Here is a 26280-nt window from a genome sequence, read left to right on the forward strand (position 1 = left end):
CAGGATTTTGAGTGTCTTTAAGGAAGGAGCAGAGGCACTGGAAAAAATCATGGGACAGGCAGCACCTGGAAGGGGAATCGGTTGAATAAGGACAGTGGTGCCTGTAGACGTGAAGTCTTCATTCATAAAAGTTGTACCCATCTTGGCCAATTTCAGTAATTTTATGGGTAGAAGGGACAACTGTCCCTTCCAACTACCAGCTGTACGCAAAACAAGAACATCATTCAGAGATGAATGTAAAATGGCAACTTAGCCCCATCCCAGCCCTCTCCCCAGCTGCTTCTGAACTCATCAAATATCATTTCCATATGAAATATCAACTTGAGTTTAATTACACTGTCATGAATTGTCCTCAGTGCTGTAATTAGAGATTTGATCGTCTGTTCTTTATGAAATCAGTGTGTGATGCTGCATGCTGGGGGCCGAGGGGGGTAGGAAGAGGGAATAATATTCTAGCTGATTGACATCCCTATGCGTTGGGCTGGCAAAGAGCTAATGGGAACTGTAGGTGACCCCCTCACTTACCAGGATGGTTGTGACAATGAGCGTGGTGTTGAACAGACTGTCTGATATGTTAGAGGAGAAGATCCTGTTGTCCATGCTGAGACCTTCAGAAACATGCCAGTGGCCGATCTGGAGAGATAAACAGCACAATAAGGGAATTTACAGGGCAAATTACTGTACGAACCTGCCATATGGCTCTGGTGACTGACAACGGTCAAGCTGGCCCTGGAAGAGGTGTTTATGAATGAATGCTCCATTACCTTTACAATGCACCCCCACAATGGGCCGGCAGAGAGATTAACCCGCTGGTGCACGGCACTGGCATACCCCTACCCGTGCAACAGCACCAAAAACCTGTCCCCTGCTCGTGGTGGGCTCTGCCTTCCCACGCATCCTCCCTGCAGCCACAGTAAAGCCCTGCATCAGGAGAAAGCTACTTGGGGCTTGTGGTAGCCAAGCAGCCTTCTGCCTTGTCTCCAGATGCCACCAATATGGGTCCGTCTTACCCAGCAGCCCCCATGCAGCCAAACCTGCAAGCTCGTCCCGCCCCAGCATGGTGCAGCTGGGAGCCCCTGCTGTCCCTTACGCTAAGGCATGGCAGCTAGGTCACGGCCACAGGATAAAGACTTGGTTGTCGCTCCCAACCTGGTGCATTTTCGCTGACCCCTTCACCTCCTCAGTTCTCTGGAGGTCAGCTCCTAAAGGGGACAGGACACAGAGGCGCTTCATGGGAGGCTGCTGGAAAGGCAATGCTATAGCTGGGGTTTGGCTCAGCTGCACCGTCCCGCAGTGAGACCCAACCACCAGCACGCACTGCAGGGTCAGCGCTACACCCCGGTCTGATGATGCTGAGCTCTTCGCACGGGCGCTGTGTGTTACAGACACAGCTCGGAAGAACTTCAGGAAGTGCTGAAATTTCACAGTGAAAGCCCAGAAATGGGCAGATGGGGTTCCTGCCTCCAACTCCTGTCCTGCCTTACACTGTCTCTGTAACTTTGAACAAAGGTTTCACCTGCCTGAAAGCAAGCAAAACCTCCTGCTCTCCTCCTGTGAGTGTCACAGTCATTAGTTAAAGGCTGGTATAGGCCCCTGTGCGTTCCTCGGAGATAAAAGCCACTTCACAGGGAGTATCACAGCTTCCCTTGCAATCACCAGAGCAGCAGCACCAACATGGGGCAGACACCTTCCAGCTCCACCTTGGCGGCAGGTGGTGAAATGAAGTCACGTCCTCAGCGGTGCTGCACCGTGACTCATCTCCTCTATCTGCTATAATGGATGCCAACTACTATGATTAAGTACCTCCAAACCCTTTGTTTCAGGCTCATCGCACCCAACAGCTCCATGGACAGCCTAATTCACCCATCCAAGCATCAGTGTTGCTGCAGCAAACCTAATTCCCACCGCCGGTGGCGGGCCCAGTCCCCCAGTGCTTGGGAGGACATTGTGACTCAGCTGTGACGCAAGACAACCAGCCGCTGCCTTCAGCCAGGGGGAGGAATATTCAACAAAACCTAATTTTAACTTCAAGAGCCTAATCTCCCTCCCTCAGAGCTCTGGGCAGGGAGATCAGCACCTCCAGCAGCTCCTTCAGAGCATGCAAATTAGGCTCTCGCTCTCCTATGCTCCCTAAAAGAGTCTCTGTTTTTTCTCATGGATAGACCAGCGGCCGGGGGAGGCCAGCTCCCTCTGAGACCCCTTCTCTCTCCTTTTTCTCCTGCAAAGCCTCTCTGCCCCCGTCAGGTCCCAGCCCTCTGCATGCTGGATTGCTGGCCACAGCCTAAGTCCTCTGACACCACTGAAGTGAGCTGCTGTGACCCTAAGAGGTAGTGGGTGACCCCAACATGCAGGGGTGTCTTCATGGCTCCTCTGTGGCGGTGGTGCCAGAGCAAATCTGTTCCCAGTTCCCTCACGCTGACATGAGCTGTCTCGGGCGCTGCCGGTCTAAGGCAGGTTATCCGTTCACTGTGCCACGGTTGTCAGGGTGGTAGGAACAAATCGATTTCTCTTCCGTCAAAGAGTAATCTTATTATGTTCAAAGAGGTGGGTGGAAGGCGACACAGAGCTACGGGCCAGGCGGGTGCACCGCCACGGAAATGAATGGGAGGCACGCTGATTTACACCACCCCAGGAATTGACTCCATGCACCCAGTCGCTTTTCTTGGCAGTGCTTTGCCTCTGGCATGAGTGATGGCTCGAGGACTTCAGAGTCACTTCCCAGCTCATCTGAGTCAAACGCAACTTGAACCTGCAGCCATGCTGCTAGACTGTCGGCAGTCTGAATCGCCCCGGACGTTGACAAAAGGGCCAAGTCCTTTCTTCTCCTGGCTGTTGGTGCAAATCCAGCCCAAGCGACTGACAAGCCATTCCAAAAGTGGCCATCTGCGAGGAGTCCCAAATCCATTCTCCTCCTCCTAGGCACAAGGAGCAGGGGGAAGTGCAAACAGGACAGCTTACACTCGACGGCTCTGCAGAAGGAAAGCAGGCAGGGAAAGCAAAGGACAGTCACGTGCATGTCTGCTCTCCTCCCTGGCTGGAGTCGAGGCACCGGGATGCAGCAGCGCAGGCAGAGCCAGCTGAGTCCCTGGGCAGGGGGGGCTTGTTTACTCTGCGGGTAACACAACAGAGATTATTCCCCTGAGCTGTCAGCCCAGCCCCTTCTCCAACATTAACAACGCTCTGCTAAAAGCACCTGTCATGGCAGGGACCTCTGAATGTGCTGGAAGCTTTAACTCTTGGAGGCTCCCCACCAACAGGAGAGGCACCGGGGGGTTATTAGCCTCACCTGACAGACAGGGAGATGGAGGCACAGTGATGGTGTGTCGGAGCAGGTTAGGAGCAGATCTTGGGCATCCTGTTGTCTTGACAGCTTGTTGTGGCTTAACTACCATTAAGCTTGTAGAATCACGGTCACACTGTAGTGCAGGACTCATCATTGGGAATAACAGTCCCAAATGGGGAGATTAACCATGTACTTCATGGACACGGAGTCCTTGAAGCACAGCTTTAGCTGGCCTGTGCAGGGTCTGCATTGGTGTGATGGGATGGATTTATCCTGGCTGTATTCCTCGTTTCTGCACAAAGGTGCTTGCCTCTCGCTGCGATTGCTAAACAACAGACCCTCTGCAGCAATTGCCTCTCTGAGCGAGTGATCAGTCATAACCGTTGCCTAATTTTTTTTCTCCCAGATTTCACAACTAGAGATTAGTGACAGATTAACTTTAATTTTAACAGCCCTCACTGTTCTCAAATTTGTCCCTCCCCTGCTGGCATACTGAGACTAATTGACTGCCTCCTCCTCTGACAGCACAGTGGGTTTGACCTTGCTTTTAACACAGCACCAAAGCCAAACACTCCCATGTGCCGGGGTACTTCCACCCCATCCTGGCTCGTTCCAGCTCACCACTCTCCCCCTTGCAGTATAATAAAGCCACTAATTGACTCCTCACGCTGTTCGGTGTTTCTGAAGTGTAATGTGTCAGAAGATGTCTGGGATCCTCAGATCTCTCCCTCTCTTGCAAGATGGATGTCAAGGTGATTTTAATCATCTCTATCTACGTATAAAGAGCCTCTGAAAAACAGAAAACATATTCATCTGCAAAACGTGTTAGAAAACAATCAAATGCTCTACACGGACATGGATAAGACGATCCTGTTGTTAAGGCTCCGGACTAAGACTTAAGAGTTTTTAGGACTCGGGATTTTTTAGTAGTGGATATGATTGGCCTGTATAAATACACCAGGTGGAGGAGGTCCGTAGCAAAGAGGTAGAACAGCTATTGAAGCTAAAATGATAGCGTTGGCACAAAAATAAATAGATATAAACCAGCCAGAAATAAACAGGCTGAAAATTAGAAGAGGGTTTCTAACGATCAGAGGAGCTGAAGTGATGGCATACCTTTCCCAGAAGAGCAGCGAGGGCAACACAACCACCTGGTTGCAAGCTGGAGCTCAATACCTTTGCAAGAGGGATTGTACGCCCTCGTGGCAGGTGACAGCCCGTGGACCGGATGGAGAAAGTTCCCTCCACGTCCCCATGTTGTGTGGTCCCACTGCAGACCCCCACGGTGTCATCTCTGCACCTCCCTGCACTCAGCCCCTCTGCCTCTGCTGGAGGGAGAGCCAGCCCCGCTCTGCTGTCCTGCCTGCAACGCCTGCAAGAGTCTCGGGGCAGGAGTCTATCTTGTATGTCCTTGTTATAGGCAGGGGGCAAACACGCAGTTTCAGTGTGAACCAGCCCAAAGATCCTCAAGCCTGGAATAAGCAAGGGAGTGCCATTGCTCGTGACACTGCCCCATCCCCACAGGCAGGCAAGGTCCCTCAAATTAGCTGCTCTGCAAAAGGCGTTATTTGGATCGGTGACACTTAAAGATTTCACATCTCTGTAGAAAATCACCAGCGGCTAACGCAATGCAAGCGGGGCATTCCCAATTCACTCCTTCAGCTTCTCTGTTCAGATGCAGCCACGTTAACGATGCCTGAGCTTTCAAGCTCCTTGTGGCACGAGATGACAAAATACCGCTCAAGCTAATGATTTTAATGAAGTTTTCTGCTCAGTGCCCCACAGGCCTGAATAGCAGCTGATGGCAGGGAGAGATGACATGGCAAGACCTCTCCATAAGCTTCAGAGGCACCACAGGTACTTGCCACCCCCACTCCCCAGCTAAAAATTAAGGTACAGCCAGCCCTGAATATGGGTGTCTTAAAACAGGCAGGAGACCACCACTGCAACAAACCCAGATACCTTCTGGGCTCTGATTAGCCAGCACTGTCCTACAGATTGCATTCATCACCTTGCCTTCCTCCTTGTCCCCAGGAAAAGGAAGGAGTGCAGAATGCTATCATCTCTCATCAAGTCTGCATTTGGAGAGCCTCGTCGGCACTAACGGGAAAGAGACTGTGCCAGGAGGAGATACAATTAAGTAGGTACTTGGTACATGGTGCCTTCATTGGCCCAAAGGGGAGGGAATTCAGGGGCATCTGGGGAGGGAAAGGAAATAAAACAAATGAAGGAAAGCCCTCCGAGGACACTGCACAGCTCTGCCACGTGGCTGGCACTCCTCAAGGACACTACTGCCACACTGATGCCAGCAAGGCAAGCAGGCAAAAGCTTCCTCCACAGGCGTTAGCGTGGGACACAGAGAGCACCAACTATTAAAACCTGTGCAACCATGAGGCACGCACACAACCCACCCGAGGCCACACAGCAACCCTTGCCATCGCCTTCCTCCCTAGATGTCCCTTTCAGACAACCTGATTGGCACCTGGCATAGCCCAGGCAGGACCTGATGATGGCACGCACCGAGTTCGCCGGGTCCTGGGGGCAAAAGACATTCAGCTCTTGGCAGGATCTGTCCCAGAACTCTTACTGGGGGTAACAGCTAAAGAGGAACAAGGCCCATCGAGACTGATTAGCCGCTTCTAAGTTAAATAGGTTTGATGTGGCGGGGATTGCAGAGGGTCTCAGAGCTATCGGCTGGTAACTCATCTGCATCTCATCAACATACCAATTAGACACCCCTCCTGTCACTTCCACTGCTCTGTCTCAGGACACCAGCAGAGCCTTTAGCTAAATGGCAACTAATCGGCTGCATCTAGGACTGGGCAAGAACAAGGGGTCACAGGCAGAGCTGGGGACAACGTGCCCACGGCAGGGCTCCAGCCCCAGCAGCGGCTTCCCCTGCCTCTCCCCTGCACACTGGCCTTCCCTGCAGCCGTATCAATCATGGGCCCTCTTCATTCCCTTCTCCCGTTAAGCTGCCAAACCTTCGCTCTTGGTTTACTGCGAATCACTACGCTGAAACCGGAGGGGTGTGCTGCAATGTTTTTTAAAGGGGCAAAGAAAGGGAAAAAATAAAAAGATGACATTTACAAACTCAGTCCTTGTCAGATCTATGGATCACTAACACATTAATGAGTCTGTGCTTTATCGCGCATCCTATGAACAGAGAGCAGCTCTCATATGGCTGGGGAAAAATTTCCACTAGTTAAGCTAAATCAGGAAAAGACACGTTTGGTGCGTTACATAAATGTATTAAAAATTGGATGTCAAAAAGCCCTGTCTCTCCTTGCCCAAAAGCAACAGCGAGTTAGAAAATCTAAGTGTCTCTAATTTGTTTGCTGGCTGGATCAGCTTCAAAATTCGGTGCATCCTCTATCAAAGCTGATGAGCTGGAAGTCCCAGTGGCTTTGATAGATGGAAGGAGAGAGAAGGGGAGAGGGAAAGAGAGAGAGGGAAAGAGAGAAAGAGAGAAATGGGCAGAGAGCGTGAGCTTGATTAAAAATAAGGAGGGAACAGGAGTGTTTCAAACAAGAACCTGAGCAAATCAGTTAATAGAACCCTTGGGAACAAGATTGTCTCCAGGATGTGAATGTCTGTTCCTTACCCCGTCCCCTCACGGTGGATTTAATTAAATGATTTCTAATTATTTATTTGGTCATTTTTATTACAAGAAGCCGGGTTGGTGAGAAGAAAATAACCATCTACAGCAGACCAGAGTGGTTTTTGGTTTCCTTTTCAAGTGACCGAGAGGGGTGGGCAGGACCAGGCAGGACCCTGCCCAGGTTTCACAGCTCTGTCCGGGGATGGGGACGCCCTTCCCAGCCAGGCATCTCAGGACAAACTCTTGCAGCCTGTCACGGGCCCTAACACCTCTCCGGGCATTGCTATCAGTCAGGCAAGACCTCTGAGAGGGGGCTGCCTGAGAAGAGGAGAGCAGAAGACAGAAAGGCTGCTGCAGGCATGCGGAGCAGTTGCATGAAGACTAACTCCTCCCTGGTGGGTTTCTGACAGGAGAGGACTCACAGCCACCACAGGCTCTCAGCAGGCAGCTGCACACACCGAGGGACTGCCCCGTCCTTCCAGCACCTTGTTACTGTGACTGGAAGTGATTTATCACCACCGCTCTCCGATGGGAAATTTGAAAAGCTTAGTCCCAAGCACAGCTTTCCTGGGTACCTCTGAAACATGAAGCTGCTTATTTACCCAGCTGTTGCATGCAACAGGTCAAAAAAGGTTTTCTCCTGTCAGACTGGGTTTGCGGAGAAGAGCTGAGGCTTTTGTCTCAGGGCAGATATGGCTGCAGTCAAAGCTCTCTGCGGAGCTCTGGGAGAAGCACTGCTCCAAGAGGACCTGTGCGTTTAATGTGAACTCCCTGCCACATTTAAACACATCAAAAACATAGCTGTCGTAGTGCGGTTTACAGCACTTGCTTCCTTTGCTCCAGCTGAATGCATGCTCTTATTAATGCAGATGGGCTTGGATCTGTCACTTTTGCTCAGAATATGATGGGTTTGGGAAATGATTAAAAGGGCATTGATGCTATGAGAGATCTTACTGTGGGGAAAATGCCATCCTGATCCCCTGCTCGCTCAGCTAAAGGCAGCATCAAAGCTGAGCTGTCACTTGACAGGTAAGAACTGGCAGGCAACATTCTTGCCAAGGCTAAAATTCACTGCTGCCAGGCCAGGAGAGATTTCCTAATGCCAAAATGCTCTGTCGGTGTGGGGAAAGATACAATAGCTTTTGTTCTCTACCAGCATCTAGGAGAAGTGGCAATCTCCGAGAAAAGGGCAGGTGTGGAGCTGTCAGCAGGGAAATAAGACAGATGAAAACCCTTTTTCTGGGACGTTTTTCCCTAAAGGAGGTTTGGATTTGCCAGTAAAACCTAATTCCTTGGGCTTGTGTCATGTAATCTCAACAGTTTGATATCTGTGGCTCTACACAGTTATCCTTAACCTTAGCTGAAGCCAGAAAATACCCCTTGGACAGAAAGAGAGTAACAAGCAGAAAAAGGACCAATGCTGTAAGGAATCTACAAGCACTGAGACAAAAAGCAAATGAGAGTCTGAGCTAAGCAAACCTGTTACAGAGGACCACGGACCATAAACCGAGAGGTAAATTATCTTGTACTTCCTCCCGCACACCAGGCTGGGGAGAGACGGTGGGGAGCTCCTGGCACGGCATTTCTCCCTTCGCTTTCCCTTCCAGAAGCAGTTGTTTGGAAAGGTTCATAGTACCCTTTTTGCCCATTTCATTGGAAATTCTCCCTTTTTTCCCCATCCAAATAATTCTGAGTACATGCGCCTCCACAAGCTTAAGAACAAAAATGTCTTGAGCGTGAGCTTGTATCTAGCACACACTTTATACCCTGCATTATCTCCTGCACAGGAGTGTTACTGTGACAGGACAGATATTGGCTCTAACATCACCACCTCGGGGGCCTGATACATTAAGACAAATCTAAATTATCTCAAGACACGTTCTTGATGAAGTGAAACACAGTGTGTTCGCCAACCCAGGCCCAGCGAGAGCTACCGTGACATCCATGCTGTGCTTTTCGCTTGCTGAACACCTCATCTTGCAAAGGGGGGTGTCCGCAACCCCTTCAGCCCCTGCAGCAGCAGCCTGAGCCAAGCCCTCACCAGGCCATGCACAGACTGTCCCCGGGCACCGTCCCCTGGGCAGCATGGCTGCTCTTACCTGCCGGAAGCCGTTGCGTGTGTGCTGCAAGATTTTCAGGGCATAGTTGGATCGCTGACCTTTGCTGTTGAATTCGATGTGGCCGGTGAGACCTTCCAATTCTACCTGTCCAAGAGAGAATGAGTTACAGCGCCCATCGAGGCAGCTCACCCCACCGCCTGCAGCAGAGCTGGGGATGGTGGTTGCTCGTCCCGCACACCGGCCATCCACCCTCCCAGCAGCAATAGCAATGCAATCCTCATGTCTCAATCCTAATTGCTTTCAGAGTCTGGCTAAGGTAGCACTGAGAGATGTGGAGGGGAGCAGGAGAACCAGCAGCATGAGGTGCAGGGCTCCCCAAATTTCTTTGCACCAGCTGCTTTGGAACAACCCCCTGCACAGCCCCTCGCTGCCTGCCTCCATCCCAAGGCTGACACTGCGCTGCTCTGCAGCAGGCACAAGCTTTTCACCACGTCACGCTGAATCACTAGCTAGGGATTCCTCCACAAACCCTGTTTCACTGCATCGGGCCGGCGTTTAACACAAGAGCACATTGCAATGGAGCCAGGATGAGTACCTAGCCTCACTGTGCAGATTAACCACTGCTCACTTGCTGCTGGAGCACCTCTTCAGTTACGAGGGCAAGCTACTGCACCTCCTAGTCACAGAGTCAAGGGAAGCTGAAAAGTTTTGTTGTGTCTGATTAAGGGTAGAGATTTAAAGCGGGGCTCACATGCGTGGACCAAGTGGCACAAGGTTCAGGTTCAGCCAAGCCTTCCTTGGGGGGGGACACACGGACGGGCAGAATCTCACGACATTGCAGTTGCACCTCAAACAGACTCAGAAAACGTGCTGCTTCCGCATGGTCAAGCTCAGCTCTGAGGAATCAGATTGACAAACTCCAACTATTTCAGAAGGCTGAAATTTCAGGATCTGTTCTCGTGCCAGAACTAGGCTTGATCAGTTCCAGCAAACACACTTCTGGGTTGAAAGGAGCCCAAACCTCTTTACAGGGAAACCCACATCTTGCCACTGAGCTCTAAGCAATTGTATTGCATGACCTTATATCAACTCAAGTTCACTCAAAACAGAGCTCAAATCACTTAGAAACATTCATACTTTAAAAAAAAAAATCATTGAATTCCAGTTTTTCTGCAGCAAAGCCTGAGAAATGGAGAGTTTCATGTCGTTCCAAGGCCAGTGACAAACCAGCCCTCAGATCTCCTTTCTTTTCATTCCCAGTGCTACCTTCAAACAGACCGACACTGTCCTTGAGAACTGTGCCAGCACCACCATGTACATACACGTCTTTTGCTTCCGGCAGCGACGAGCACTAGCTCCTACCACAGCAGCAAACTTCAGTCCCTTCTCACCATTCTCAGGTAGTTCATCAGGCTGGTGCCGTGCTGCCAGATCTGGGCAGACCCACAGGACAGGGGCTTCACACCAATCTCCTGGCTCCGGTTCAGCTCCTGCACAGCAGTCACCACAGCATACACAGCATCAAACAGCAGGGCAGAAGAGAGCTATGGGGAAAAGGAAGAAAAACAAATGAGACGGGAAGACAAAAATCGAGCCTCTCACTGCACCTTCAGGACCTGCAGCAAGCAGGAAAGTGCTCTATCCACAACCTCAGTGGGGATCAGAAAGGAGAGAAATCCTTGGCCTCCTCTGTGCAGACAGCAAGCCCTGCTTGCCTACCATTCTGCTCCAGCAACACCCTGCACCCCGTCTGCACCCATCCGAGGACAGGGAGACAAAAGCAATGATATCCCTGAACTGCTGTGCCTGTGCGGGCATCACTGGGGCAAGTGTAATCCCTTTGCAGCCCCAGTCCCACTCCCAGTCTGTTACGTTTCTCCTCTTCTTGCTTGCTTCCTTACCCTTTACGTATCTGCTTGCTTGTTCCTCAGGGTTTCTAACCCTTTCTAATCAAGATGTGGGTTCTTGGTGCTTTGATGACCCCTGATTAATCTGTTGGCCAGGGGGAACACTCCTGAGAGCATCAGGTTTGCAGGCGGATGGGCAGAATAAAGATCCTGTGCCTGCATCCACAGGAGGAAAGATGACTGTGCTGCTTCAGCCTTCATTAGGCACCAGAGAGTCCTTCTTCGACCACTGCTATAAAAGGCAGATCCATGAGAAATGAGGTTTTGCTAGATCTGCTTCTCAAACGACTAAGTCTTGGCTTTCAGCCCCCACAGAGACCAGAGTCCCTTGCTACAGCCTCCGGTTTCCTGCTGGGTGTTACCTGCTCTGCAATGGCATCGCTGAAGCCGTGTCCAGAATCACAGAGCTCATCCCCTCTCCTCCTCATCTTTGCTTTGTTTGCCTTTAATCAGATTTCTTTGTCTATCAAGCCTCACAAACCATGTTTTTCACCCATGCACAACCATTTCAATGTTTTTTGATCTAGTTAATCATCAGCCATTTGCTCTCTCGTGTTCACTGTTGTGACTGAGATTTCACTTTTAATTATTGTCACCTCCTGACCCTGCTGGAATTAAGCCGTTGCAGCTCATTACTATCAAGGCTACATTTTCCTCATGGCTACTTCCGAGAGCATCCTCTTACCATCCCAGCTCCCTGCAACGGGTTCAGTCTCTAGCCTGTCTGTGACTTACAGCCCTTCAGCAGTATCCACATCCCCCATTCCTCCCAAAGCCTGATTAGGTTTATTCACTTCTGCCAGTGGCCCTGCAGGGACAATCTTGCCCAGTTCAATCACCCCAACGAACCTTTGGCTTCGACTGCATTACTAATTGGAACAGAGTGAGCCAGACTTAACCCTACTTGATCTTACTCAGATCAGCGGTAAGACCTCATTGACCACAATGGCCCGGGATCAGGGAGTTAACAAGCAGCACAAAACCTTAAAACGTGCAAGCCGGCACGAGTTAAAAGGCATGATTCCAGCCTAATACTAGCAAAACCCCAAAGAGCAGTCTAATGGCACCAGTAATTCCTCACTTTTCCAACCCTGGTACAGACTCATATTTGCTCTGCCACATTCCTCCTGCACATACCAGTTTAATCTGTTTTACACAAGTAGCATCTGGGGACTCTCCAGTGAGCACTGAGCAACTTAACTGGCATCTGTCAGTCTTGCATCTGACCAGTATTCCATGCAACAGGCAGCACCTTTGGTCATATATGTTGAGAGCTTTCTGCTAATAATAAGGATTGACTGGCTCCAGAGATATGAAGTTTTATTACAGCTATTTTGCAGGAGGTAAACTGGCACTGCGGAGGAGCTGAGCGGCCTGAGGACCCACAAGGAATTGGTGGCAGAGTGGGAACAGAAATGGGGGGATCCTGTTTCCTATCCTGCCTCAGCTATGAGATACCACAGTTCCCTTTGCAACAGCAGCAAGCCTCTCTCCTGCACTTCTTCCCTTCTGTTCGGGGGTAAGTCTGCTATGGTTTTTTGCTTAGTATTCATGTGTGACCTAAACATTACCTTCCTTGGAAGCGTTTTCCAGAGCTCCTTAAAGGAGCTGATATATCCTTCTCCCTACCTTTCTTTTCTACCTTCGATACCAGTTCCTCTCCTAATAGGACCTCTCCACCCTGTCCTGTCCTCGGCCCCTGTTCCATGAAGCTCTTCAGCATATAATTAATTTTAACTGTGGACCGAATCCCATTCTGGTTACAGCATACCATACACGATTAGCAGTTGCTTTCCTGAATCAGGAACCATATTAATACCAGTTGGTCAAACAAAAACATAACGAGAGCAAACGAAACCCCTGTGACCACAAAGTTTCACCATCTCATACCAAGTCAGAATATTGGCCCAGTATTTTTAATTGTCTCCTGTCAGGTTTTCATTTCCATTTTCCCTGAGCAGTTAATGATCGCTTATTAGCTGGTGAGCAAGAGACTTGTAGATCTTAGTGAAGCATTTGACATTATTGATTGGAATATTTTACTCCTTAGCCTTGAACAATTTGTTAGGATTTCTGGCAGCCCCCTTATGATTTCAAGCAATTTATGGCTTGGGGAGGGGGTTGTGATGCACAGGATCAAGTCCTCTTGGTAGGGAATGGGAGTCCCTCCCATACTCTCAACATACCTCTTCCCTTTTTTTTAAAAAAAAAAAAAAAAAAAAAATCACAACTTTCCTCAGAAGCACCACACTTCCATTCCTGATCCTGCTTATCATTTATGCCAGCCATTCCCTGCCCCACTGGGCTCAAAATCAGGCTCCTATGCCAAGCCTCTGAATTTCATGGGCCTTGGAACATGGCACCCGGACACATGGGAGCCTGGAAACACAGCAACATGCCAGTAAACAGACCCGTGCACCTCCTTTTAAAGACCTACCTTGATTCCCCTTTCTATCTCTCTTGAACAGCCACCAGGACTCCAACCTAGGGAGGTTCATGGCCTTCGCTCTATTCACTCCTCTCTCCTCTGGTATCGAAATCCTCCAAGGCACTCCACATCTCCCTGTGGTCACTGGTGTGGGATCGTCCTGCTCCATCGCTACCTGCAACGCCCTGCCAGCAGCGCTGCCGCTCTCCCATTTGTCTCTCACCTCAACCCAAGGCAGCATTTGCTCTGTTGCCCTGCACCACCTACCCAATGGCCATCTCCCTCTGCCACTATTCGCTCGGTAATGCTAATAAATCATCTTCAACACGGCAAGGTAATTTGGGATGCGGGCTCTGTGGAGGAAACCGTTCACAATTCCATAGCATTGAAGTGCCGCTGTTCTTCCAGGTTCTTTGGTCTCTCTTGCTTTTGTAGGTAGGCAAGTGTCTTCTCACAAGGTTAACTGGGGGGGTTAACACAAGCTCACTGCTTGCAGCCATCTCCTGCAGCCCAGAAAGTTCAGATGAGCACAGGGTCATGTTAGCACATCCACACCGCTTTCCTGCGGGCTCAGGTAAGTGCAGCTGCTTGACTTTGCACTGGAACAGATGCAGAGCAGCCACATGGTCTCTCATGCCTTGGGGCCGTAACCTTCAGCAGAGGAGTGGAGAGAGAGCTGGAAGCAGCACCTTTTTAACTTCCTTTAGGCAGATTCAGCAAGGGGGATCTGTCACTGCTCTCGTGTACATCGCCTCAACTTTCTTCATGTCGCCTATAAAATCTCTCACTACTTTTATGTTCTCATTTTAAACCACAGCTTTGTCACTCTGTCACAAAAAGCCAATTTGCCTGTTAACAAATTGATTCTTTTCCTTGTGTGCATCATCTGATTTGTGCAGATCCCTGTTGCTTTTGTACCATCTCTGCAATATAAGAGCTCCGTGAGAGGCTGCACGTGAAAGACTTGGTAAGCTCAGCAGTGGTCCTCCACTTGCAGGTTCATGGGTTCGCGGGGGACTTCCCTCTGTGCCCAAAGCCTAATTCTTGACACCATAAGTTGCTGATAAAAATTGCCACTTGATGGATGCCTCATCAGAACAGGGCTCCAGACAAGGGAGCAGATGGCGGGCCGGGCAGACGGGCTCGCTGCTCCGTTCCCCTTGGCACGCCAGTCAGCTGCACGAGGAGAGGCTGTACCCGAGAACTAAGGAGGTGTTGCAGGGTACAACTGTGACACAAAGCCCCAGGGACAACTCACCAACTAGAAAGGGTCAATAAAACAGATCTCCAGCCGTTGCACACATCAGCTGGCAGGACCATTCCCACCAGTGTCTTTAAGACAACTAACGCTCCCTGACGCCCTGTGCCTCGGGAGCAAGGATGATGCCTGAGCTCTACCTCGGTATGCTGCAGCTCCTTGCTGGATGCAGCACACCTCCCTCCCAACACCAGTTCTACCACTCTAGAAACTAACAGCAGGTTAAGCATGGTTGAGTGGATGATCCCACTTTATTTTTTATTTACAGAAATCTCCCACTTAAAGGCCATGTTTAAAGGTAAACTGATCTCCAGGGAAATATGAACAGGTTTGGCTAGTCTGAGTTTTGCCATGTGTTTTTTTTTTTCTTTTCTTCCTAAAATATTATCATCTGTATCTTTGCCCCCAAAACATAATACAGAGAATTAAAACCATTAAAATCCTGTGAAATAGACTTTACAATCTGGATTTTATTCAATGACATAAACACTTAATTACAAACATCTGTTTTAGCCTAAATTCTAATTACCTAATCTAGCCATCTGTAATTTGAATGATTTTCTCTGATTTCCTTTCTTTGCAATGTGATTAATGAGAATGGCATTAGAGCAAGCAGCTCCCTCCTCCTTCCTCAGATGCTTTCTCAGCTCTAGCAAGAAAGCCCTGGGATTTTGCAGCTCACAGGAAACCTCCCTCCTGTCACTTCCAGCTGTTGAGTTTCCTTTTCTCTTTTTAGTATGAGCTATCCCACAAGATATCTGCTTCCCAGGATTAAAAGGGGAAGTTCTTACACAGAGACATGCTCTCTGGGAGATGAGACCTGCCAGATTTCCAACAGCAGAGACAACGCGTGGCAAAATGGTTCTGGATTTCCCTTGCAGACATGGAAAAGGAAACACGTGCCCTGCCTGGGAATATTTCATTTCACCTCCACTATCTTCACCACCCGGGGCAAGGCACTTTTCTCATCACCTGGGACATGGCATACTGGTGATGGGAGCCTTGCTATGAACATAGAGTGAACCTTTGCATCATCAGAAAGAAATCACCTTTTCACCATTTCATCAAATCAACTCCTTAAGACTCTACACTAGGGTTTGGGAGAACTGAACCCATTTTCCAATCGTGCTGTAGATTCCCTGGCTCTGATATAACAGAAAAAGTCAATTCCCTTCCATGACTCAATTTCCCATTTGTACACCCACAATAACAGCCCCTCCTGAGCAGCTGGCCACGACCTAGCACAAGGGGAGCTCCCCAGCACAGGCAAGAGCAGCCACACAGCAGGTGCCTGGGAAGCCACTGCAGCCCCCGAGAAGGTCCCCTAATGACAGCAGGGCTGGAGCGGTTTACATCAGGGCGATGCAGTGTGGCCGAGCACCCTCCCTTTAGACATGTCCGCGGGAGGAAGCCTGTTGTATGGCTGATTGTGCTTTATGAATGGATGAAAGGAGCATCCAGCTGGCTTAATATTACACTGATGAGTGATGCAGGCTCAGGCTCACAAACCAAACAGTTCCATTCAGCCCTTCACTCTTTCAGAAGAAAAAAAAAAAAAAAAAAAAAAAAGTGCTGCAATAGGGCATACTCTTGTGTGCTTTCACCTACAGATTTTGCTGGTTGTTCAAGACAACACAGGGTAAGAAGCGCAATGAGATCACTTACTTCCCCGTCACATCTGCAATGCCCCTGTTCCTACTGTCTTCTGTTTGTACTATTAGAAGGAAATGTATTTTTAATGCCTCTGAACATCCCTGCAACTGTCATCCAAATAGGAGGCTTCCCGGTAGCAATCTATAGAGATTTAGCAGGGGAGACAGCAAGATCACTGCAGCCGCCTCTACCCAGGACAGCTGGGAGGAGGGAGAGCAGGATGGTCCCAAGCATGTACTAGCCATGGCCTGAGATCCATGTCAAGCTAATAGGATGTGGGCATAAAGGGCAGAAAGCTCCTTATTTTGCCTGCTTAAGATCACTTTGTAGTGATAGTAAGTAGGTTTTCAGCAGTACGCAGCTGCCTCAGCTTGTCAAGGGGACTCTGAGTTCATTAAAAATGATGCAAAGGGTTCCACTGATGGCATTTTCTCTCTCCCTTCCCGCAGCTCCAGCCGTGGCCCCCTGCATTCCCGATTTGGTAAATCTGCTTTGCAAACCTTCCCAGTTATGAAGAGTCCCTAGAGAAGATTTCAGTGCTGATCTGCATACTCATCAGGGAGATGTTACAGCATACAACATAACACAGCCCCTTGGCATCCTACTAAGCCCGCCCCTTTCTATGCTATTTGCATCCAGACTGCCTCTTCCTCAAGCCGTTTTCCTAGAGGTAAATACACAGGGACAAATTTCACAAGGGAGACACTGAATCAAGGCTGCATCATCCCCTGCACTCACATACCAAATATAATTCAAATTAAGATTAGCCTTGAATTTAAAGCTGTATAACCATTCAAGTACAGACAAACCCTCTAAAGCTCTGTACCCACATAGCTCTCCAAGGTCCCTTTGGGTGACCACAGGCTTTCAGGATCGTCTTAGTATTCTCCAGATCAGGGGGCTCCCCTGTAAGTCACAGCCTGACACCCCAAGTCCTTTTCTACTTACTTAACTAAGGTGCTCTGTCTGGTTCATTCTTCCCATTCCTGGACTGCCATCTCCCCAAGACCGACAACCACGAAAGCCAATCCAAAGTACAGCACTATGACAGCAGCCCAGCGATGTGTCCAAGCTCTTTAGCACAGGGGTTACCTCGATTAAATAATTAGTCAATACCATGCACCCACACATTTGAGACCAGAGTTTCTACCTCTGCATGGTCTTCACTCACACTGCACTGCCAGTGTCTGCTCAGAACCAGCCTGCAGCTCTTTGCACGAGGTTTTCCTGATGAACTATGGCAGCTTCTGACTCAGAGAGGCTGTGAACAACGCAACTGAATTTTACTTACTGCCGGCCCAGTAAAAGGAGCGTGATCACAGTTCTCCTGCCAGGACTGGTTGAGGCTCTGGACGAACTCTTGGAAGAAAGCGTGAGACTGATTGAAAATGGAAAATCCCAGGATGTTGACTCGGTCGTCCAGCAGGCTGTCCAGGCGCTGGAGGGAAAACTCCTAAAGCAGCCCAAAACAGAAAATGGGATTAGGGAAGAAAACAGGCACCAAAATCTTCAGAACCACTCAACACCATTGAAGAGAAGACGGGACCATGCAGCTACAACAAGCTGCACATGGAACCTACCACCTCCAAGGTAGGGCTGCAATCCACCCACCGGCCAGTAAGGAAGAGCCTGCTTGCTAACCACGACTCGACTCAGCGGGCTGCCTGTCTCAGGCTTTGAATGAAGATGTCAGCCAAGTCCAGTACTTTATTGGCCAAGTTCCACAAGAAGTCCAAAACCAAAGTGGGTTCTGGGAACTGTTCTTTCCTGAGCTGTCGTTCCTGCCAACTGTGCCTGAGTGCGATGTTACCCTTTCAGCTTATAAACCAACTCTTCTGACAGGAGGTTCCCCATAACGCAGAGGTTACAGCAGAGGCAGGGAGGTGGGTGATATTTTTCAGTTGAAGCCAGTAACCTGCTATAACTGGCCAGAGAAGGTCAGCTCTGTTGTGGGAGGTCCAGAGCACAAAGCTCCTTAGCAGATTTATACTTCCCAAGCAATGCTCTCTCCGAGGCACTCCCAGAAAAAGATCCCTGCTGTGTTCCCCATGAAAACACTGCAGTGCCCAGGTATCGCTATGGCCGAGAGGCCCAGACAGTGCGAGCACACAGGCAATAGATGTCCATCCAAACCTGGGGCAGGAGAGATCCCCAGGCCGCCAAGACCACCAGACTGTGGAGACCCATGTCTGGAGAGAAATTAATGTCCTTTCTTTACTATTTTTAATTTCCTCTGAGAGCACCCTGAACTGGACCCCAGCCTGGGCAGCAAGCATCATCTGCTGAGTGAAGCTGCTCTACCACCACCATATCCAATTCAGTGATACGAAGTTTAAACTGTTAAATTAAATGAGTTTCTCCCTACAGGGCAATTCTGCCCTGCTCCTTCATGCCATCGGGTACCAGGAGGAGATGCCAATCATAGGACATCCTAATGCCCCTGGGGAGGGTGGGAAGGGGCTTTGACTGCGGGCTTTGGTGCGGGGCCCACCCTCTTGCATTTCTGAAGAGCAAAGTGGTAAGATGTATAAAAATGACTGTATAAAAAAAAAATAAAAGCAAAAAGGGAAAGCTCTATTTTGCTACTCACGTCAATGGAAGCAGTTACACGACAAAGCCAGATTCCTGGAGAAAAGTCCAGCCCTCCTTGTCCTATTAACAGGAAATAATGGTGCCTTCCTCACTAATTTCTCTTTTGCTAATTGCTACAATGGAGTGAGAAGGTGGGAGTAATAGTTTCAGAAACTGCTGGATACCCATTCTCTTCCATCATTAATACGAATGCCTTTTGGCTCTGTGGACTGTGAGATCTCAGCGAGTCAAGTCATTTTTTATCTTTCCTGCGTATGCGTGCACGTAGGAACAATGTCTGTAAATCTCTGAAACATGGAGTTACAAGACTATTCCAGCACGGCAAACTCCCATGAGAATGTGATCAGACACAGGATTAAGTGCATTTTGGACACAACCGCATTAACGTTAGGTAACATGAAATTGCCTGTGAACTATTGATTCATTTGAATGATATTATCCTCCTGCCTTCCTGACAGGTTATCCATTTACCCACGGCATCCTGTCAACCTGCGCAACGAGGGCAGATGGCTGATGAGGACTTGGGCCCGAGGAGATCTTGGATACAAGCAGAGCAGCAGGAGATACGTTGAGCCCCTGCAAAATACTACCTCCCCGCAGCCAGAGCCGGGAGGCAAATTGCGTGGGGCACAATGCGAGCAGCTGCCCGACTGCCCTCTTGGCTTCTTCGTTAATGGCAGAAGGAAAATGAGATGTTATGTACCAAAACAGCCACAGAGTCCAAGGCTTCAGGCTCAGGCCAGACTGCCCCAGTCTCAAAGGCAGCTGAAATTAGTACCTTTATTTATTATGCCTTTTCTCCCCTGAAAACACTTCCAAGCTTTTGAGGTTGCTCAGGCCCTGGCAAACTTGTTATGCTCTGCTCCTTACGTTAGCAATTCCCGGTTGAAGGAATGAGCCCTGGTGGTCTCAATTCACATCGGGGAAATGGAGGTAGAGGCATGATTTGCCCTGGTCACGCAGCAGTCGCCAGGCTGGACCCACGAGTACAGTCTGCTCGGGCTGGCTGAGTGACAGGGTCTGTCCCAGCCCCCGGCTCGGCTCCCTTCGCAGCTTTTGGGATGGATCCGCACCTCCATCAGCCCAATTTCCCTGGGGAAATTCCCACGCCCCACCAAGGACGGAGGCAGCCGGGGCTCACCCCCTGACAAAGCAATCGCAGGCAGACCCGGGCACACTCCCCCCCAGAGTCAACAATTTGCTCTGGTTCAAATGTTAACTGCAGCTTTTTCCTAGCTCCCATTAGTAGTGGCTGGTCATTGCAAGCTTCGGTCTTTTTCTACAGCCAATGCTCTCCATATCTGTCTTTTTCTAGGCAAGCCTCCAGCTGAAGAAAACCCCATTTCTGCTGCTGTCATGCTCATAAAGCATCCACCTCTAACACACGGGGATGGTGTGGCCTGTATGCAACCCTTTCCCTGCACGGCTCCCTGTCCCTTCCCTCCGCTCCAGCTCCAACCCTCTGCCTTTAAATGTTTTTCCATCAGATGTGCACAAGAGCATTCTGCGGGCCCAGGTCAGAAACAAGTAAATGAGCCATCAGCTGCCTATGCAATGAGGTGGAGATAAACCGTCCTTGGGGGTCACACTTCATTTGCAATGCGATAAGAGAGATTTGGTAAGGTCAGGCTTGCTACAGAGGGCAAAGGGGTGAGAGCATCCGGATACTTCAGTAGCTGCCAGCTACTTCTGTCCCTATTTTTTTTTTTTTTTTTTGTTCCTTTCCTACATGGTCATTCACCACGCTTGACATTTCCAAACCCATGTTTTGCAAACACGAACTTGTTTGCCATTCAAGGCTTCCAACACTCAGCTGACTTCCAGAGCTTGACCCCCCCATCCATCAGCCCGGGTCCTACCTCCCGCCCTGCCCTCCCGATGGCAAGCGACGGCTGAGCCTCTGACACTGCCTGGCAAGAGGCGAGCGCAGTCAGAAGGGGTGGAAAACCCTGCTCTTGGAGATGACCTCAGATGGCTCCTCTCACCACGTGTTTGTGTGCAAGTGTTAACGCATTTACCTTTTCAAAGATCAGACTGAGGTAGAGAAATACTGTTCAGATTTGAGAAGAGAGACTAAGACATCTGAATGTCTCTCTGGCAGGTGCACAGGGCTTCAGTGCCAGATCCAAGGATTTCTCATTGAGATGTCCTGAAGCTGACTTTTGCCTAAGCTAGGAAAAATTTTAAACAGTCCGAGAACAACTATGGTATACATACCTGACCTTGCCTTGGCTGCTAGACAAAGCTGGTGGGGCTAGTGCTTACACAGAATAGTTTCACAGCCTCCTCTCCTCATGTAGTTACTCTTCCTTATCTGCAGTGCTGGCTGGTACTTTTGCAGGCTAGAAGATAGCTTTCCAATGCACTAAGAGCAAGGAGCCATTAGGCAAGTAACTCACACCTGTCAGCAGATTCTGTTTAATGGGGGACTCCAAGCCCTGGCGCGCCTTGTCCTAGCCTCCTCCGTCTGCACAAATACAGTTTTGTAACCACATACTTTCAGGCAAGATCAGGGCACCCGGTGAACACAAGAGGGTGCGAATCAAAGAGATGGGTGCAAACAGCATCTCCCTCATTACCTCCTATTCCACTGCCAGGGATTCTTTCCCCTCCCTACACTGGAACAATTGCACTAGTAGACCAGCATTTTGCCCTCTGTCTCAGCCCAGCTCCTTTATGCCAGCCAGTGCAACCTGAGGCACAGAGAGGACTATCAAAAACCATGCCAAGGCTAATTTCAGGTATACCAATCCTGGCTGCCTGAATTCTTCCCCCTCTTTTGGTCTGTTTTTTAAAGCACCCACCAAAAGTCAATATTCTGTTTCATGAGATGTCAGAAAAAGTAGGCCCTGAGGGACTGCAGCCAAAATTAATGAACTTTTACAGAAGAAAAATCCCCAGGCTTTCCTCAAATCACAAGAAATTCTGCAGCAGCACCAGGCAATTACAGTGTAGATTTTCTGACTTCTACTACAGGGCTGCAACCACTAAATATGTGCTGTTAAATAACAACACTTAGCAATACTATGGCACTCTATATTTTCAAAGTGCTAGGCACACATTAGCTAATTGAATACAAAGGGGTTCCCTGGGAGACAGCACTGGAGGAGTTATTAGAGGATGAAGTCACTCTTGGGTTTCTGTGCTTCATGCGGCACTCGACCTGCATTCTCACTTTACAGCAGCAGACAAAAACCTATGGAGTGACCCGAACATTTAGATCATTGGGAGAGCCTGGCTAATAAAAGCCACACAGCCAAGCACTGTAATTCATAATTTTAAAGCCATGAGCTTGGATTTTCTGGCGTCTCTAGCCGTGAGTTACGATCGGGAGATTTACAGGCTATAGTCTCCATTCCATTAGGAACATAAACCCATAAGGTACAAGCGTATTACTCAGCGCAAGTCTCTTGACTTGCACGTTTGGATCATGTGCCAGCGGATCCCGACCGGGACTCGGCACCCACAAGCCCTCTCCCACCTCAGCCCGCACCAGCAACAGGGCTCCTGCCGGTGGGTTTGTGATAGAAATCCCTCTCCTGCCCTGCCCGCTTCACTCTGGCTCCATAACATAACAGCAGCAACCCGCTGCTCCTCACGTTGTCTCAGCACAGTGCTGTGGTAATGTACAAAATCACTGCTGCCTTGCCCCGTGGGGACTCCTGCCAGAAGTTATTGTGCCCACAACACAGAGGAGGAAACTGAGGCACAGAGCAAAAACAGGCAAGCAACTAAAAACCCTACAGCACGATTCAGCCTGAGAGAGACATGGATTACCAACATGCCCTACGATGAAAAGCATCAAAGCCAGCATTTGTATTTAAGCATGTAACTAACAAAGTATCCTCCCAAATCTGCACCTAAGTGACCCACTCCCAGACTAAAGTAGGCCCCACAAATGATGTCCAGGTCTTCCCTCGCTCCTGGCCCCACTGCCACCAATGACACCCTCCCTCCCGAGTCTGGGAAGAGGCTGGAGACTTCTGCGTGGAAAGGGCCAGTCAAGCAGGGGATTATTAGCGTCGTAACAGGCTGCCTGATAAGCAAATGTTTTTTTAAAGTGTGGAGCTGCGAACCCTCAAGACTCCCCTGCACTGCCACGCTGTGGTCTCACTTCAGCGAGTGGCTCCTGGTAATTGCTCACCCCGCAGCGGCGAGACGGCCAGTTTGCTATTCAGTGCTCTGCATCAGCTATTGAGCTCCTTCCAGCTTTATCGATTTAGCTGGTGATATTGTTCTGCATCCCATTTGTGTGCACAGAACCTCGCTCCCTGACTCGATTCTTATCACATTTTTAATAACCTAGATCACCTGGGAAGCAGGAAGATGGCAACCACTACCTGCATACTGGAGACAAGTATAAAGATGGGCTCATTTCATTTTTAGTGACTCCAAGCCCTTCCCACACCCTGCTCGACCTCACCCCATCCCAAGCTCCTGGAAGAAACAGGATTTGCTCAATTCAACCTACGCTGACAGTAAGATGTCCCTCTCCCTCCCTCCTCTCCCCTGCTCACACACATACGTGGTTATCTTCCTCTCTTAATTACTGCAAGGACTTTATTGGATTTTTGGATCTGCTCATTAGCAGCCTCCAAAACACCCTCTGATGCTGTCATTGCCCAGTGCTCTGCAGGAGAAACTCCTGGTGCTGTAAGCTCAGCAGGCTGCACTTACCTCATTCCCCTCGGTCCCAGCCAAGGATCCGGCCCTCTGACAGCAGCAAATGCTGATTTACACCAGGCATAGGCTTGCTGTGGGTCCAGAACACACTGTACTGTTCCTTCGCTATTTTTACGTGGGATGGGAAGGAGAATACCGGGCCAAGGCTTCCATTTCTCTATTAAGCCCTCACTCTGGCAAAAACTTCCATTTCAAGAGTATTTGGTGCTTAGAAAAGCTGTCACCCTCCAAACACAGACTTTCAATTCCCATACTGAGGTTGCCTGGCAGGTTTTATGCAAGAGCCAAACCTTCAGCTAGTGCAAAGTCAGCACAGCTCTAGTGACTTCACTGCTGACATCACTGGATGCCAATGTGCATCATTATTCACCATTTTAGGGTTAACCAGAGGAGATAAAGTATCTCAGCTCTTGGTTCTTTGGGCAAACAAAACTCTCTCCAGGGAGTCTCTCCCCAGGCCATGGGTGGCAGGACTAGTACGCTTAGTCCAAAGGTACCATCTTGGTCCTATTTACACTGAACATACCTGGTGCAACTGCTCTGCAGTTACTCCAGATTTTCACAGTTCAGGCACGAACAACACGTTGAGTCCAGAGCAAGACTCGCTGACAGAGAGGGGAGCAGAAGGACCGCTCTTCCTCTGGGGACACCCAAACAAATGGCTAAAACATGGATTTCTCACAAGAAGCTTGAAAAGACTTTAGTCTCCTGTGTGACTGAGGTCCCCTACAGTGCTCTCATACTGATGGAGATCATCAACAGCAGTAAGAGTACAAGAAGGAAGAAAAATGTGCAAATCAACAAAGGACACAAAACATAGATTAAAGCGAATGACTTTCCCAGGGGACTGGTGGTACCTCCCATCCTCCTTCGTAACACAGGCACACCAGGGCCTGCCACCCGAGCATCACTGCTGGTCTTGTGCATGGCTGCATGCTCGTTACATGACTGGGACATTTGGCCCCTGCGACGGTCCATTCTTCACAATCTGGCACCAGTGACCAATTTCTCCCCTGAGACCGTCGGACCTCCTCTGTTAGATGTAGCAGTGGAGAAAATACCTGCCTTTGCCTCTCTGGATCCTGTTGCCCTCAGGGCTGAGCTGCCGAGTCTGTTAATCATTCCTAAACTCCTCTAAGAACACATTTTTTTATTTACTCAAGTGGACAATATTATGTTAAGTGCTTTATGGTTTTCTTGAAAGACTCAGATTATTTATAAACTATTGCAAGAGTCAATAAGTTTATAATGGGCCACATGTAAAAATCAATTTCTCTGAAAGAAAAAAAGTCATCACAGCAACAAATTGTGGCCTTTTGAGTAGGTAAGTGGATGTGGGAGATCTACCCAAGGCACTGTTATTCGGCCATTCATGTAGTTAAAGAGGAACTGTGATCTCGGTGAACTCGGGGACAATTTAGGGGAATTGTCCATACATAATCTGCTTGCTTTTACAAAGCTGATGCATCACAAAAGCATCAGTGTGCCATATGCTAGTAAGGATGGGTCTTTTACCTCCTCATGCAAGGAGAGCTATTAAATTTTGGAGGCTATTCTTCAAACGAGAGCACTTTAGGAAAATACATTGCCCACATCCTTAGTGAAAGCAATTTACTTCAACTCCTCTGCAAGGAGCCTGAGGTTTGAAGAGTGACAAATACCCAAAGAGCAAAGAGGTCAAGTGCTAATGTTAGGACCTGAAAAGCACAGCTCTCGGAAAACAAGGGGTAGAAAGTCTGAAAGACAAATAGGACAAGACAGCATGAGGGCAGAGGAAAAGAGAGAGGTTTGCTCTCACATCAGAGGGCCTGGGCTCTATCTGAGAGAATGATTTACTCAACAACTGGAAATCAAGCACAGGATGAACTCTGAATAACGTGTAAAGAAGACCCAGACAGGTAAGGTAGCACAGGCAGCAAAACGCAGGGAGGTACAGTTATTGCTCCGTCTAAATCCTCCTTTTCTCATGCTAACTAGAATGAGGAGAAATTGCTTTGGCATCCTTGCAAAAACCTGATTTGTTTGCCCTGCTACCACATGCCACTGAAAATATGAACCGTAAATCCAGGAAATGATCGGGGCTTTACAAAAAGGTTTGCATCAGCTACTGGGAATCAGGAAGGCTGGCTGGACTGCAAGGTAAAATTTGTCAAAGCTTAACAAGAGAGCCTGCCTTCTTCACTTGCGCAAGGGAGAGCAGGGTGCTTGAGGCCAGCAGACCTGGCACAGCGAGGCCAAACACCACGGTCCAGGCTGGAGCTCACGCCGCAAAACCAGACACAGAAAGAGAAGGTCATTTCACCAAGAGAAGGTAATTTCACAAAGCAGGACTAAAAACCTAAGCTCCACAGTCCCAGCCAAAAACTAACCTGTACTCCACTTTCCCTCTGCTTTACTTTACATCATTCCCTCCTTCCAAAGGATGCTACCGTAATGGCAAGCTACCGCTGAAACATGCGATGTTGCCTGGGTGATTTGGACACTAGTCCAGTTCCAACGGGGCATCCAGAGCGACAATTCAGCTTTGAAAACCTCATCCTATATGAAGACCAACCTCTTTATAAATCACTAACAAAGAAGAAAAACCAGGAAACAAAAAAACAAACGAAAACTGATTTATCTGGTCTCTGGAAATTGAATACGGCAGCTGTTTTATCAGCAACAACACCTCCGCACAATATTGTCGGGGAACAAAACTGCATCCAATGAATAGAGTGTCTGACTCAAGGCACTAGTAAAACTCCTTTACACCTTCCTTCTTACAGTAATAATTTTAATTGTTTCAATTATTTCCATCTAATCTCCTTGATAAATG

General features: G+C 49.1%; 1 protein-coding gene across 1 annotated transcript in view; it reads right to left on the bottom strand.

Annotated features, from left to right (window-relative positions):
- GRIK4 (glutamate ionotropic receptor kainate type subunit 4) overlaps positions 1–26280 on the bottom strand; it is a gene marked incomplete at its 3' end in the record, with an annotated part of 137855 nt that overhangs the window by 28583 nt on the left and 82992 nt on the right. The window contains exons 7-10 of the mRNA XM_082330578.1: positions 17482–17643; positions 10336–10488; positions 8984–9088; positions 526–633 (exon numbers count right to left, since the gene is read on the bottom strand). Of these exons, the coding sequence (XP_082186704.1) occupies positions 526–633; positions 8984–9088; positions 10336–10488; positions 17482–17643 (528 nt within the window). The remainder of the gene's footprint in view (positions 1–525; positions 634–8983; positions 9089–10335; positions 10489–17481; positions 17644–26280) is intronic.

Source organism: Platalea leucorodia (assembly GCF_965183815.1).
Source record: "Platalea leucorodia genome assembly, chromosome: 20".
Classification (NCBI taxonomy): domain Eukaryota; kingdom Metazoa; phylum Chordata; class Aves; order Pelecaniformes; family Threskiornithidae; genus Platalea; species Platalea leucorodia.